The sequence below is a fragment of the Fonsecaea pedrosoi genome, assembly GCF_000835455.1.
Source record: "Fonsecaea pedrosoi CBS 271.37 unplaced genomic scaffold supercont1.6, whole genome shotgun sequence".
NCBI classification, from domain to species: Eukaryota; Fungi; Ascomycota; class Eurotiomycetes; order Chaetothyriales; family Herpotrichiellaceae; genus Fonsecaea; species Fonsecaea pedrosoi.
In genome coordinates, this window is record NW_013550610.1 from 2,747,080 (window position 1) to 2,761,240 (window position 14,161).

General features: G+C 52.4%; 3 protein-coding genes across 3 annotated transcripts; 2 read left to right on the forward strand and 1 right to left on the reverse strand.

Moving 5' to 3' along the window:
- Window positions 1–1,228: 1,228 nt before the first annotated feature.
- Z517_09832 (uncharacterized protein) lies at window positions 1,229–2,236 on the forward strand (the record flags this gene model as incomplete). The annotated part of the gene is made up of 1 exon (XM_013425740.1): window positions 1,229–2,236. One exon carries the CDS (start codon window positions 1,229–1,231, stop codon window positions 2,234–2,236), a length of 1,008 nt encoding a protein of 335 aa, XP_013281194.1.
- Window positions 2,237–4,809: 2,573 nt separating this feature from the next.
- On the reverse strand, window positions 4,810–10,545 carry Z517_09833 (uncharacterized protein; the record flags this gene model as incomplete). The annotated part of the gene is made up of 3 exons (XM_013425741.1): window positions 4,810–10,019; window positions 10,072–10,163; window positions 10,220–10,545. The coding sequence occupies 3 exons, from the start codon at window positions 10,543–10,545 to the stop codon at window positions 4,810–4,812; spliced, it is 5,628 nt and encodes a 1,875-aa protein (XP_013281195.1).
- A 1,972-nt stretch (window positions 10,546–12,517) lies between these two features.
- Z517_09834 (nicotinate (nicotinamide) nucleotide adenylyltransferase) lies at window positions 12,518–13,383 on the forward strand (the record flags this gene model as incomplete). Its single annotated transcript, XM_013425742.1, has 2 exons — window positions 12,518–12,756; window positions 12,813–13,383. 2 exons carry the CDS (start codon window positions 12,518–12,520, stop codon window positions 13,381–13,383), a joined length of 810 nt encoding a protein of 269 aa, XP_013281196.1.
- Between the last annotated feature and the right edge of the window lie 778 nt (window positions 13,384–14,161).

The window sequence follows — 14,161 nt, forward strand, 5'->3', positions numbered from 1 at the left end:
GTACGGCAGAAGGGGAAGAGGTCAGCAAGTGGACAGCACAGCACAGGAAGAATTTGGCCTGCAATAATGGATGACCCCAGGACCCTCGATGTCTTTTTCAGCCTGACTCCAAATTGGAATGCCGGAGGGAAAGGACATAGCCGTCCGTCACCTGTCACGGTGACCAGGTTTCTGCACTGGCACTCCTGCCCAAGTGCACTATCCTCCCACTACGCATTTTTGCGACTTCTCTTACCAGAACCTGCCCCTCCAATTGGGCTCTGCCCCACCGTGGAATTGCCAAGCGACCAGGACCAACAGTGGGCTTTGCTGTCAGAGGAATTCCATAATCGGTCTCTAGCCGTTGCGAGGCACTCTACAGCAGAATAGGTTACCCGGATGCGGCGCCGCATGGCCAGGGCCCCAAGGGTCCCAGGGCAGCCAGGCACTCAAGGACAGCCAGGACAGCCAGGGATGATGCACGCCTTGGCCAGCTTAAGCCTTAGGGAAGCTAGAGCCCTTCAGGAGCCCCCCCGGCTGATGGCGTAGACCGCTGTGACCGCTTTAGAGAGGGGGGGGGGATCAGTGGGGGTTTGGCTTGACGGAGACAGTCATGGGCTCTCCCCGTGCCTATTGCCGTTGAGCCGTTGGAGCCATCTCGAGAGGCGCGGACGATTTTCACCAATCGCTGGCCTGGGCGGTCAAGAGGGAGTGACAGGGAGTGGCAGGTCAGGCTGACGGCGACACGCTAGGCCTCGCCCCTGGCTCGGTATATCGTTTCATCATCGTCCAGACCACTTCCTCTGGCCCTTTTGATTCGCAAACACGTTCCAGTCGTTACAACCTCCTTCATGAAGCGTCGCAGGATCATTTGGCGACCATTTGACGACCATCAATAATTCTGATACAGGCCGCGACACCATGAACAACATGGATTCTGCAATATCTCCCTCTCTTACTGCTCCGTCTCTCTCTCTTTCCTCTCTCTTTCTGTCTCTATCTCCTGACTTCTCCTTTACCTTCCCTTTCACCGTACTTTGCTTACCGCCTTGCGCAGTGGACTCTGCAGCATCATTATACCTTTTTTACTTCCAACAATCTCGCTGGCGAGAGACTTGGCTTTTCCTCGGCCTTCTTTACGACCTTTTACGCTCTGACGCCCGTTATACGTCCGCATTGAGATATTATTTTATGACCATATACGACACCTGTCAGCACACTGAGCACCAACAAGACCCTACCATCCAAGATGCTTGGTTCCAAAACCCTCATTTTGACTTCAACTTACCCCGCCGACTTCTCACCGCCACCCACTAGTCGTCATTACCGCTTACGGCGCCGCATCATTACAGCACTGCATCTCGCGAGTCTGCTGGCCAGTTTGATCGCCATTTCACTTTTTGCGGCGGCTATTCCCCGATGGAACGCCAATTTCTTCCATAATACAGGCCCCAATAGGGGCGACTGGACCGACGGCATGCCCCTAGGGCCCCTGACATTTGCCTTCGTCTATCATGCGATCGTCCAGGTTCAGCAACGAAGGCAACAGAACTCGCGATCGACGGAGGATTCGAGCCTTCGCCCTTCGCTTTCCCGACGAGGTCTGATTATACATACGACGGTCCCTATTGTTGTCTTGCTCAGCCTTCTTCCGGCCCTGCTCCTCGCAGGCTACGGCTCTTTGTTTCGAGTCTGGCAGCCTGCAGTACGCACACAGTCCGGGATCCTCGTGTGCAATATGCTGAATATTTTTACTCGGGAATGTGCGCCAACGCTCTACGACATCGGGAACTTGCAGCTTGCAGGCATCGCATTTGGGACGGTCGTGTGGAGCCTGCACTTTGCCCTGTTGCTGGTGAGTCTCCGTAACCTCAGGCGCGGTATGCTGGTCAAACAGCTCCAGAGGGAGAAGATGGCGCAGTATGCCCGAAACGAGCGGAGCTACTCCCGGGGAAGTAGACAAGGCTATGCCAGTCGACATGGTCCCACTCCCAGCCACAGTTCGGGCGACCACAGCAGTGCCTGGCCCCAACATGTGTATTCAGAGCGATACCGAGGAAGCGGCTCGCGGTCTAGCCTAAACTCTAAGCCTGGGTCGGGGACAGGATCAAGAAGCAACTCGCTTACCACGAAGACTAGCGACAGTCAGCACCGCCGGTCAGCAACAAACGCGCAAGATCACCAGCAGGTGGTGCCCATCTGCCTGGTTCAAGCGCCCGAAGAGAGCCACCCACCCGTGTCACACCGGGATGCGTGATTGTTCGCCTGTGCCAACTCCGCCTCTCAGCTCTTGATGGAACTTTTGTAATGGGTGGCAGATTAACGAAGCACTGTCGGTATATTTAGGCTCCTCCGAATCTCGGGTTTTCAACAAGAGGATTCCAAACTCCGGCGTGCTGCTGCTAATAAGCAATACATCCCAAAAGTCGAGATGGGCCTGGGCTTACATATCCCTCTGGATATTGCTTGGGATTATATTTTTGTTTTCCTCGTGCGAACCCAGTGGATCCTAGGGCCAAGGAACACATACTCCATCTATACCCGTTGCTTTCCACTCTTCACTATTCCTTGTCTTCCAGAAACAACCTCGTCCCTTGGCTCGTCTCAGATTGATCAAAACTGCCGAGACCCACCGATCCTGCTCCGGTCAGGCCCGAGCCTAGTTGTGCCTGATAGGGCAGACAAGGGAACGAGCATGGCTGGGCTGCCACCTGGCGTGGATATCCAGGTGCCAGGATGACAGATGCTCACCGCAAGTAGATCGTCACCAGCCCTTTCGTCCCGCTTTGGCGAAAGAAAATCTTCCTGTCGTGGCCAGTCAGCTTGCACGAGTCGATGACCGGACGTGGGGTCAGTTTTGGTCCCCCCAACGATGCAACTGGGACAGGACCTATCTGTCTGTGACACAGCCTGCTATCAAGAGCTATTGCAACGCAACCAATCTCTAGGCCTGAGATGGTAACGAGCCACCTGATTTGGGAAGGTCTCTCGGCTCTCCTCCGATCGACTAGAGCATGACACCAAACCTTTTTCCCTGGGACTTTTCCACCACCGAAGTGGGACGTCAATGCTACACGAGTAACAAGTCGATGAAATCATACAGAAGGCGAGGTGGTTTGGGTACTGAGTACGTCGTACTTGTATGGAATTCGCGAATCCCACGGCTTTCAAGTGCGCCATGTACGTACGATGGGTGAGACGAGGAGGGATTGCTGCGCCTCGTGTTGGAGGGAATTCCACCTTGCAGCTTACGAGGTACCAGGTACCGAGTCCATGGCACTCGACCTGTGCGGCCCCAAGGAGGATGAGGCACAGAGTGTACTCGTGTGTTCTACTCGGTACCTAGTAAGCTGGGACGGAGAACATTCTCCTACACCCATGTCGAGAGCTCATTATTGTCGCCGACTTGTCACCGACTTGTCAGCGTCACTGTCGGTTTTACTACTGCTTGTATTTACCTCGTTACCGTACCTCGAAACCTCGATACCTCGTCCTTCGCACGCCTCGGTACGCACGTACGTAAGTTAGGGTCCACCCAGTACCTAGCGGGTAGGTACCTAGTCACTCATTACTTGCTCAGTGCTCAGTACTCGGTACAGTATTCGCCGGACTTGTTCTTGTTTTCTTGTCCTTGTCCTTTGTTCTCTGCTCATTCTCCTGCCTCTTGTACTCTTGAACTCTATTTTTTTTTCCCCCCTCCCGGTTCTCCCTAAGTCCCTGGTTCTCTTTCACTACATACATAGACAAAACCCCCACGCCCTCCCTCCGGCCTCTTGGCCCCTTAGCAATTCCCTCTCTCCTCTCGTCACCCTCGTCGTTCTGGGTCTAGTGCCTCGTTGGTCAACTCGTACCTCGTATGCTGACTCGGCCGCATCGCGAGGACCCACGAGGCTTGGTCTCCATGCCAGGTACCTGTTCGCCGAGGGAATGGATACCTCAGAAAAGAAAGAGAGAGAGAGAGAGAGGGAGAGAGAGAGGAAGCTTTCCGTACTCGTACTCATGCTCTTCCTCATCCTGGTCCTCGTACTTGGAAACAGACCATTACCATGGTTGTTGAATAGACAGACCACCAAGTCATACTCGCCGCCTGTCTCGCTCGTCTTGTTGTCATGCTACCATGCTTCGCTTAACCAACAGCTCAACACGAGTCGACTCGACCTCTATTAATCACTTGTACCTACACTATTTCATCCGTCTGGAGCTTTGCGCAAGTGTTTCTTCTACCTATCGTCATGAGGGTGTCATTGTCGTTGAAAACTATGTAGCTATGTGGATTTTGGAATCTTTTTTTCTTCCTCTCCCTTTCTTCACGGCTTCATTGGTCCCGAATGCACCCAGTTCGCCTCACTTATCAGTCTTTCCTGTTTCTCCCTTTGGGGGCCTTTCTTTTGCATCATTGGTAGGGCAGCTTACCTGCTGGCATCACGTCAACGACCTGCGTGTTGGCATGATCCATGTCCTTCCAGCCAGTCATGCCCGCCAGCCCGCTTCGTGAACCCCATACCTGATCACCACATCCGACGACTCAAACGCATTCGCTGAACCCTTCAGCCCATATGTCCATTTCGGATCTGATCCGTTCCTCCCTAGTCCCACTGCCATAGTTTGAAGGCCGTGTTGTCCCTTCCTGTGGTCATGCTGAGGGAGCTCTCGCTCCCAGGACTCAACCATTACTTGTGACCCGTCTTGTTTATTTCCTCAGCTCAAAAATAAGCCTATTACCATTGAAGAGTGATGCACTGAAAGGCCATTTCGAACCATAATCCCAATGTTTGTAGATTCATTCTCTTTTAATCCTCCCAGACCCCCATTGCAGGTTGTAGTCGGTCTCTAGGATAAGTGGAATGCTCCTTGGCCCTCTCGAATAGCCACAAACAGCCTCTCCTTTAGCACGGCCTGCGAGGTGTAGTCTGGAAGCTTGAGGTAGTTGACACAAGTCATCACACTAGGCAGATAGTCGTCGGATGTGTATGGTGGCTCGCTAGGCTTGCAAACCACAGTAAACATCGGCGTGAGACTCTTGAAGCCTCCGATGGGAAGTTTCGGGCTGCCAGTGACGAACTGTAAAAAGTCGCGACGTTGAGGCAGTGTCAACTCCGACATGGTCTGCAACAAATTCTTGACGCTCTTGCTGTCCATGTTGTATCCGTGATCGGCTTTGACAGAGTCCATTAGTGTTTCGATGCTCCAGTCCTCGTCGGTGCGGCCAAATAGCATGACAAGCTCATCCGGCGTGAATGCCCTCAAAGACGAATATGAGAAGACTTGAGAGAATCCGGTCTGAAACGCCTCAATCTGAGCGCGTACACCGCTTCCCAGACTAAGATCGAGGACTCGCTCGACATATTGCTGGACATTTTTCATGGTCACGCTGACGTTCGAGCCATCTGGAATGAGCTCAATGCTAGGATAGCCAGGCAGGGTGAAGTCCAGCATGAGATCCTCGACTTTGGCTCCCCGGATTGTGAGATCCCCGATCGCCTGCGTCTTCTCGTCTTCTGTCAAGGATGAATCAAGTTCGATTCCTGCTTTGGCTTTGAGGAAATGTTGAAGCTGAGATAGAGAATTGGCCAGGTCCTGGTCGACTGTGCGCAACAGGCCAATCGAGGGAGCAACATTGCTGGCCCCGCCCATCTTGAAAAACGTTGGACTGAATGCGATGTCGATGATGCGCGAATCAAGCATCGATCGAGCCACGAATTTGCCGAGCGTCTTGAACAACAGCAGTAACTTCTTACCAGCCTCGCTTCGGCTCTCCTCCGAGCTCATCGGGATCGGGAAAAGACCATTCTTGCCAAAAGCGAACTGTTCATTCTCACCCGAGTCGTTCTCACGCCACATCTTCAGCTTCTTCTTACAGAACTCCTTCGACACGGTCGAGTAAAACTCGAGGGTGGGCCCGAGACCAGTTCCGACTTCTTCAAAGTACTCAACTTCCAGGACACTGGGCGAAGCACCATACATATCCATAACCTTCATGGCTGACTCCAAGATACGATGACGAGAGATGCGCACTTTCTGACGCTGAGGCCGGCCCAGCATAGGTCTGTCGTCTCGGCGACGATCGCGCCGGTCATCGTTCTCTGATTGGCTGTTCTGCCATCGAATCATAGAACGTGAATAACCAAACGAGGTTGACTGCAAGAAAAGGTGTCTCGTTTCAAAGGGGAACAGGAACGGAAACGACCGGGCAAGGTCTTCGCTCCAATCTGGCAAGCAGTTACTAGCCACAATCAGGGGTTCCTCCAGTTGGCGATTCATCTTGGCCGTCAGCTTGGTGTTGATAAAGGATGCAAGGGATTCTGGGTAGAGCTTTGTCCCCAGTTGTCCAATGGAATCTTGGAGCTCATCAAGATTTGCGTTGAGCTCGTGAAGGATTCGGAGCAGAGCGAGAATAGAAGAGGTGACGGGATGGTCGCTGAACGATGCCGGCAGGCCATTTTGGGAACCCCGGGTTTCGCTCTCGTCCCACGTCGACGTATTCGAAGGTGTAGGAGGAGGGCCCCGAACCTTTCTGAATTTGACTGTATGGACACCAGACCAGACGCTCCGCGATGCAGGAAGCTGTGGCTGGTCACGGTTATGGTGGACTGCTCGGTAGATGGTCGTGTTGTTTGGGATAATCTTCCCATCGATGCTGAACTCAATGTGCCAATCTTGAGGAATCGACGCAAGGGCTTGGGCATATGAAGGACGAGCGCCTGGCCCCGCTGGAGATGGCCCTGGCGATTGTCCTGAGGATGGTGGGCGAGTGCTGCCAGGAACTGGTGTCCCTGGCTGAGGGGTAAGCACTCTGGTACCGTCTTCTTTTCGAGCTGTCACCTTGCCACTGGAGCCAATTTCCATGTTCACGGCTCCTGGTTCAGGCGCTTCTGTCTCCGAATCATCCTCTTCCAGGCCATCTACGAAGGCTTCAAGTGCACCTTCTCCTTCTGCAGCTGGAGCTTCAGGATCTTCGAGAACCTTTTCATCGGCACATTCCAACTTGTTAGAGGTGTCCTCGGAGCTAGGCTCCGGTGCCGAAGGCTGGTTGGATGAAGACGCCAGGGAACGCCGGGTCAACCGCCTTCGCTCGGTCTTGTCAGCCGCCTTCTTGTCCACAGGGTTCTGGCGCTCTTCAGATCGCTGTTTCGTTCGAGAAGAGACTCGGGACTCGGGACGAGAGTCCGTCTTCCCTGCTGGAGCTGGAGAGCTCAGTTCCTGGCCGAAAGGAGACAACAAACCTGACTCAGCTGCACCGGAAAGATGAGCGAGACGAGCATTTGCGAGCTGTTGTAGCATGTCTCGGCGTCGTTGGGCAGACGCCGGTCGTTCAGACTGGCTGATTCGAGGTCGAAGGTAGTCATCAAGGGCTTTGAAAGTGGCAATAGCGTGAATGGAAACCACCATATCACGATATGTAGGCGGAATATCGCTATCGGCATCCGCTGAAAGTTTTAGACGGAGCTGACGCGACAACATTGATGTGGAGCTGCTCCGATTGTTCTCGGAAGCATTGTTGTTGACAGTGAGAACTTCGAAATGTTCTGCACGGCTTAGAAGATCTTGTAACTTTTGTATGAGCACACTGAAAGGCGTCGCTGCAGACGTCGCAGACGTCGTTTTCACATTGCCTTTGTAGATCGTCTGCATGAAAGCTGCAACGAAGTGTACCCTGGCAGTGCTGGGCGTCGTGGGGACTTCAGACAGTACTTTTACAAGCACGCGAATGATCCCGGAGTCCAGCAACTCGGAGCTTGTTATACTTTCCAAGGCATCACCATCGAAATAACTTGCCAGGCGGGTGAAGAGGTTGTTTTCGGTTTCCACCTGCTTTGATTGACCGTAGAAATTCTCAATATCGTTTGCCAGCTCGTGGAGGTCGGCACGGATCTTCGAGGCCTTTTCCTTCAATTCCCTACCCTTTGGCGTGTCGTATTTTTCCAAGAACTTCTTCGCACGCATGACCACCATATCAGCAACTCCGGCAATGGCCAGTGGAGACGGCATCTCGTCATCATCGTCAGAAGAGTCTGAACTCTGAGAATCATCTAGATCATGAGCGTGGTGATGTCGGACTCCAATGTCGTCGTCCTCATCTTCCTCGTCGTCATCTCTTATTTCTTCGTTGTCTTCGTCGTCCGGATCGTCGTCTTCATTTTCCTCGCCGTCGTCTTCGTCGACTTCTCCCTCGTGACTTTCGTCGCCGACGTCATCGCGCCCCTGGCGTTGCTTCTCGTCGTCCATTGTTTGAACTCCGTTGTCTCCCAGACCGCTGGTGCGACCGTTCGCATTATTGCTTTTCGAAGATTTGACATCGATTTCGAGGGGCCTATCAGCCAATTTCTTGATCTCGCCAATGACACCTTCGCGGTGAAACTGGTATTGATAGATGTCTTCGAGTCTCTCAAAAAGCAACTCTGACGCCTGGAGGGCAAACATGACCAAGCTTGGATGGTCCTCTTGAGATAATATCGACGCAAGGAATGATGCATATGGTACTGGGCGTAGAGCCTCCTCGATGACAGAAGTTTCAAGGTTGGAAAGGATCTTGAGCTGGGCGATAAGTACTTTCTGGCGGACACTCAGGTTCACCGTACTTGAGTAAGCGTCCGTCAACGTCGGCAGGAGGATGGTCGCAAAACGGCGAGTCTCCTGCTTGCAGTCATGCAGGAGCTCCAATCTTTTCTCCGTCTTTGATTGCTGCGCTGATTGCTGGTTGCCCTCATCGGACATGTAGTCATCCACATCTTCGTAGACTTCGAGATCCGACTCAGTGGAGAGGTTTGGGCTAGGAAGGAGTTCACATATGACGTTCAGGGTCTCGTAGATCTGTTCCCTGGGTCTATGTATCAAGGCTTGCATGATAACAACGCTATCAATTTTGGAGGCAGCGTCTTCGGTCTCAGTAGGAGGCGAGACCCCTGTCAGGATCTGGTACAATGTATCCACGACGTTCATCTTCAACAGTTCTGCAGAAAGTCGGGGGCTTGCTCGTGCTACTATCGCGAGCACTCGGAGAAACTCGGTATGAATATTCGCGCCGATAAGGTTCGTAGTACCTGGCAAGAGAAGCCCCAGGATTGCTCGAAGTAAGGGAGGATCAACCAGTTGCTCGAGCTTATCCGGACTGTGCTTGAAGCTATCGATAACCCGAGTGACGCACAAGCAGCCTTGCTCAACAACCTTCTGGTCGTGACTGGACAAGACATTGAGAAGGATCGGCATAACATCTCGAATGACCGGGAATGAATCGTGAGGTATGTTACGACAGCAATTGGCTGCAGTGGTAACAGCAGTGCGCTGTGTGCCGGTGGCAAAAAAGTCAAGGAATTGAAGACAAGCGGTCAAGCCGCCCTCGCGAACAATCGATCCAGGGAAGTCGATCGAGACTTTAGACAACGTGCTCAAGGCCTGCTCGGCGACGTCGATGTACTGAATATCAAGCAACTTTTGACAGAGGACGGGCACAGCGCCTCCATACACCACGTTGGCAACCGAGCCTCGTAAAGCCTCCATCAAATTGGCAATACACCGACAAGCCAACAGCATCATCTCGGGATTCTCCTCACCCGTGATGGGATTGGGTTGCATCAAGGCCACGAGTTCTTTGACGTAGGGATCTGGCGAAAATTGGCCCGAGAGATTGTCTTCGTTTGAGACCAGCAGTAGATTCGACAACTCTTCTAGAGCCACCATCTGCATCGTGGGATTGGACGTCTGGCGTAGGTTGTTCAGGATATCTCTCAATCTTGATGACATGCCACTCATCATTCCACTCAAGGCTCGTAACGTACTGGACAATCCTGAAGAAGGGCCGCGTCCAGCACCGAAAAGGGCGGCGGAAAAGGGATCAGGGCCATCGTCTTCATCCATATCGGTATGATCGTCCCCGTCGTTACTATCGCTGTTGGGGGGATGAGCAAGAGGCGAAGTGTCTTTTTCTTGACTCGAAAGTTTCTCGTCTTCTTCCTCGTCTTTCATCTGAACATCTTGGTCCTTCTTCGCTAAACGCTTCCTCTGCCTGCGTGGCTGGGAGGACGGGGCAGGAGGAGAGAGGTCTGTGGCCAAGGTCAGTCCCAACGACGTGTTCCCTTCTGAAGCACAAACTACCTTGAGTCTTGTTATTTCTGCTGGATTGCCGGCGTGAACTCGATTTCGAGGGTAACTGTTTCTCGGACTCTTCAGGGTATTTTGAAGAGGTACTGAATATGTCAGATCACTGTAGCCAGGAGTGGATTCTCTTGAATCATTTGCGTACCCATTATTAGACATCGCCACCTCGTTCTGCGCTGCTCTTCTCCGAGTCGACCGGGAGACAGGCTGTGCGATTGCTGGCTGAGGCTGGGCCTGCTCGGTCAATTTTTGTCTCTTTCCACGACGGGTCGATGGGGTGCTCGTCTCTTCAGACCGATCGATAGGACTAGATGCTCGGAGAGCCGGGGCCTTTCGCTTTCTCGACGAGGCGGTCGGGCGGTTTGGCGTGGAGATGGCCGTCGACGGGTTTGAGGGAGCGACAGGTGAGGTGGTCGAGGTGCCAGACTCTGCAGCGAGCCTCGCAGATGAACGAGTGACTCTGCGAGACATAAGCAATGGATCTTGTCAAAATATGTCAAGAATGTAATCTGAACAGAGGTCAAGAGAGAAGGACAGTGTAAATGTGCGGGTCATTTAAAATATGTGAGGTTTTAAAGTGGCCGTGGTTTCTTGTTCAACCAAAGTGAGGAGCGAGGCGGAGAATGAGACAGGGATTCCTTTTGAGCCAAGCAGCCGAACGCAGGTGAAGGGGAAAGCAGTGAAAATAGAGGCAAATGAGCAGTACCTGGATGTGCGGGTGCTATTCGAAGAATCTGGATGCAAGGAAGTTACAGAGTTGGTGGTAGTGGTGGTGGTTGCAGTGGAGGCTGCAGTTGCAGGTTGTTGATCAGATGGAACAAGGCCTTGAGCACGTCCGTGGATGAGGTGTGAATTTGAAGGGCGTGCAGGCAGATTTGCCATGTTAACCCGCCATCTGCAGCGACGGGAAGATGCTAACGGTGGCCAGATGGGGAAAAGAACGTACAACGAGATGTGCGAAACGAAATATGAGTCTGATACTATCTTGTGCTATAGTAGAAACAGAGACTGAGTTGGGTAGAATGACCAACACGACGTCGGTCGGTAATGCACACCAACCGCAGCCCGTAGCCCTTAGCCCTTAGCCCGTTGGCGTAAGAGCGCAACACCATGCCCTATTTAGCCACTGGGTGACGGGTGTGTATCAGTTTCGGGGGAAAGGGGGGTTCGCCCCTCCTGCTTATAGGCGTCTCAGAGTATATAAGATATGACGCTCTTCCTCCCATCCAACCTAGCTGAGTGAACCTCAGTGTCCGCCTCCCAGCAGCCTTGGGCCTACGTCCAACAGGGTAGCAGTTTACAGAAGCTGAAGGTGATGCCTTGAACAACCCATCATATAGAGGCGACTCTTGTCATGCATGATCACTCTGGCCAACTGCTCAAGTCCATCTCACAGGAAACTCGCATGACGCCAGATTTAGTCAGGCTCATCCATGCGAGCGAGGCGAATGGGAATGCTCAACAACCAGCATCTTGTCCTACACTGGTTTTGATAGCCTGATGGGTAATTTGATGTGTCGCAGGCAAATTTCCTACCTTGATTCGTCGTCATCTCATAACATCATCGTTGCCCTGCACCGCCTGCCATCATTATGGCAAATATTAATCCTAGATATTGTACTTCTCCTGGTAATCATGATGGTTCTGTGGAAAACAGTATGAAAATCAGATTGTCAAGTGCGGTCCCTTCACGCCCATCTTTTGTCTCTGCTGTGACTACAGTATTTGTATCAACAATTACGCCATCTGCTCGTCAGCTTCTCCATCCTCACTGCCACACTTCATACACCCCACTTCTCACAGCAGAAGTCAACGAACCCTTCTCCAAAGTCCAAAGCCGGCCGCGCACTAGCAAAAACTCTCCATCTGCTTTTACACTACATTGAGGAATTACTCAACCTAGGCCCGGCGGGCTAGGCTGCCAGGCTAGGCTGGCTGGGAAAAGCTGCTCCTCAGGCCGCTCGGAGATCGACCCAGACCCTTCTCCCACTTTGAAAACCAGCTCGTTCTCGCTGCTGGCAAAATCTGCAGCTCGTTCCTTGGGATTATTATTTTCCTCCTCACTTCCTCCACTCCATATAGCCGAAGCCGGACCTCACTGCCCACGCCGCCCCTCCGACAAAACTCTCTACCCGGGCAATGGTGCCCTGAGATGCTGAGTCGCCCTCACATTCCCTTCCTTCCATCCTACTCAATCATAAACAGATCTTTGCGCAGGTATTTGGCTGCATTTCCAAAACCTACGCAAGGCGCAAGAGCCCCGCTATCCGGCTCATCCACCCTCATAGATACGAGTAGTATCCCTCGCTCTGACAAATCACCTCTACCCTCGGCCATCTTCCTGTCTCCTGCGCACTCCCGTCGAGGCTTTCCAAGGACAAAGAACACCTTCGTTCAGACACGGTCGACCGTTCTGCAAACCATCACTGGTGACGGCGACGAGATGGACGAATACCGCTTCCCCGACTCCCGCCTGAAGAAGAAGATGGATGACCCAGAAAAAACACCTCTTCTGCTGGTTGCCTGCGGTTCCTTCTCACCAATTACCTTCCTACACCTGCGTATGTTTGTCATGGCTGCCGACTACGTCAAGCACAACACGGACTACGAGATGATCGGCGGATACCTGTCTCCTGTGTCGGACGCCTACAAGAAGCAGGGCCTTGCTCCAGCGGAACACAGGTATGCAAGCCGAGCTCCGGCGTAACGTACTCTCCATTGCTGACAGATCCTCCTAGAGTCGCCATGTGCCAACTCGCAATTGATAAAGCCTCCAGCTGGCTCATGGTTGACCCGTGGGAAGCTGAAAAGAAGGAATACCAGCCAACGGCAAAGGTCTTGGATCATTTCGACCATGAAATCAACGTCATCCGGAAGGGTATTGACACTGGAAATGGGACCCGGAAACCCGTCAAGATATCGCTCCTCGCTGGGGCCGATCTGATCCAGACCATGTCCACCCCAGGCATTTGGAGCGAGAAGGATCTGGATCACATTCTCGGAAGATATGGCACTTTTATCATTGAAAGATCCGGCACCGACATCGACGAAGCCCTGGCCAGTTTGCAAAACTACCGTGACAATATCCACGTTATCCAGCAACTCATACAGAATGACGTCAGCAGCACAAAGATAAGACTTTTCCTGAGGAGAGGCATGAGCGTACAATACTTGATCCCAGCACCAGTCGTCGAGTATATTGAGCAAAATCATCTGTATAGAGACGATGCTCGTTCGTCGAGCACTACCTCAATTCAACACCCGGACAACGACAAAGGAAAGGCCAAGGAAGTCCCGACGACCAGTTGAACAGCTCACCGCACACTTTTACAAAGTTGTGTGATGTAACCATCTGGCCAAGTTGATCCATCCTCGAAGAGGGTCGATGTAAGGCCAAACCTGACAAACAAGGCAGGTTCTCTCCCGTGTGACAGGGAAAGGCACGACGAGAGGGGACCAAGAGCACCTTTTGCGATGACGATAGTGAGTGTAGCTCACGGGTTGGTGCTGGAATTGTGTTCTGGCATAATGCGAGGTGCTCTACCTGTGTGATGAAAGAGAGGTCAATGCCTGCCTCAGCATCGCATTCATCAACGACGAAACGAGACGTCAAGAGCGCGTGGAGTTGGCACGGTGAGATGATGGCAGATTGAGCGTGTTGGAAAACCGAAAAAAGGCTGGCGCCGGCGTTTATGCAGTGGTTGGATGATTTGCGCCCAGAGTATGGTATCTTTAGAACGGCGATGTGCACAGGTGATGGAGAATGTCGATGTGAGGCCACCTGGATCATTTGAGTTCTGACGGTGGTTGTTTTCCTCTTCTGATAGAGGCCGCAGTGCCGCGATAGAGGAAGTCTTGATCTGACCGAGAGACCAAGTTAGAAAGAGAGAAGAGAGCTATACGTTGTATCATGATACATGTGCACGACTACCTAGCAATTGTCATGTTCTGAGTCATGATCGATCATATCACACATCCACCTAACATCCATCAGTGACATACACTACCGGTACCGACAGCGTCCAGTATCAAGCGCTTTTGACACTCCAATGTTTCCATCATATGTATATGTAAATGTCTATATCTA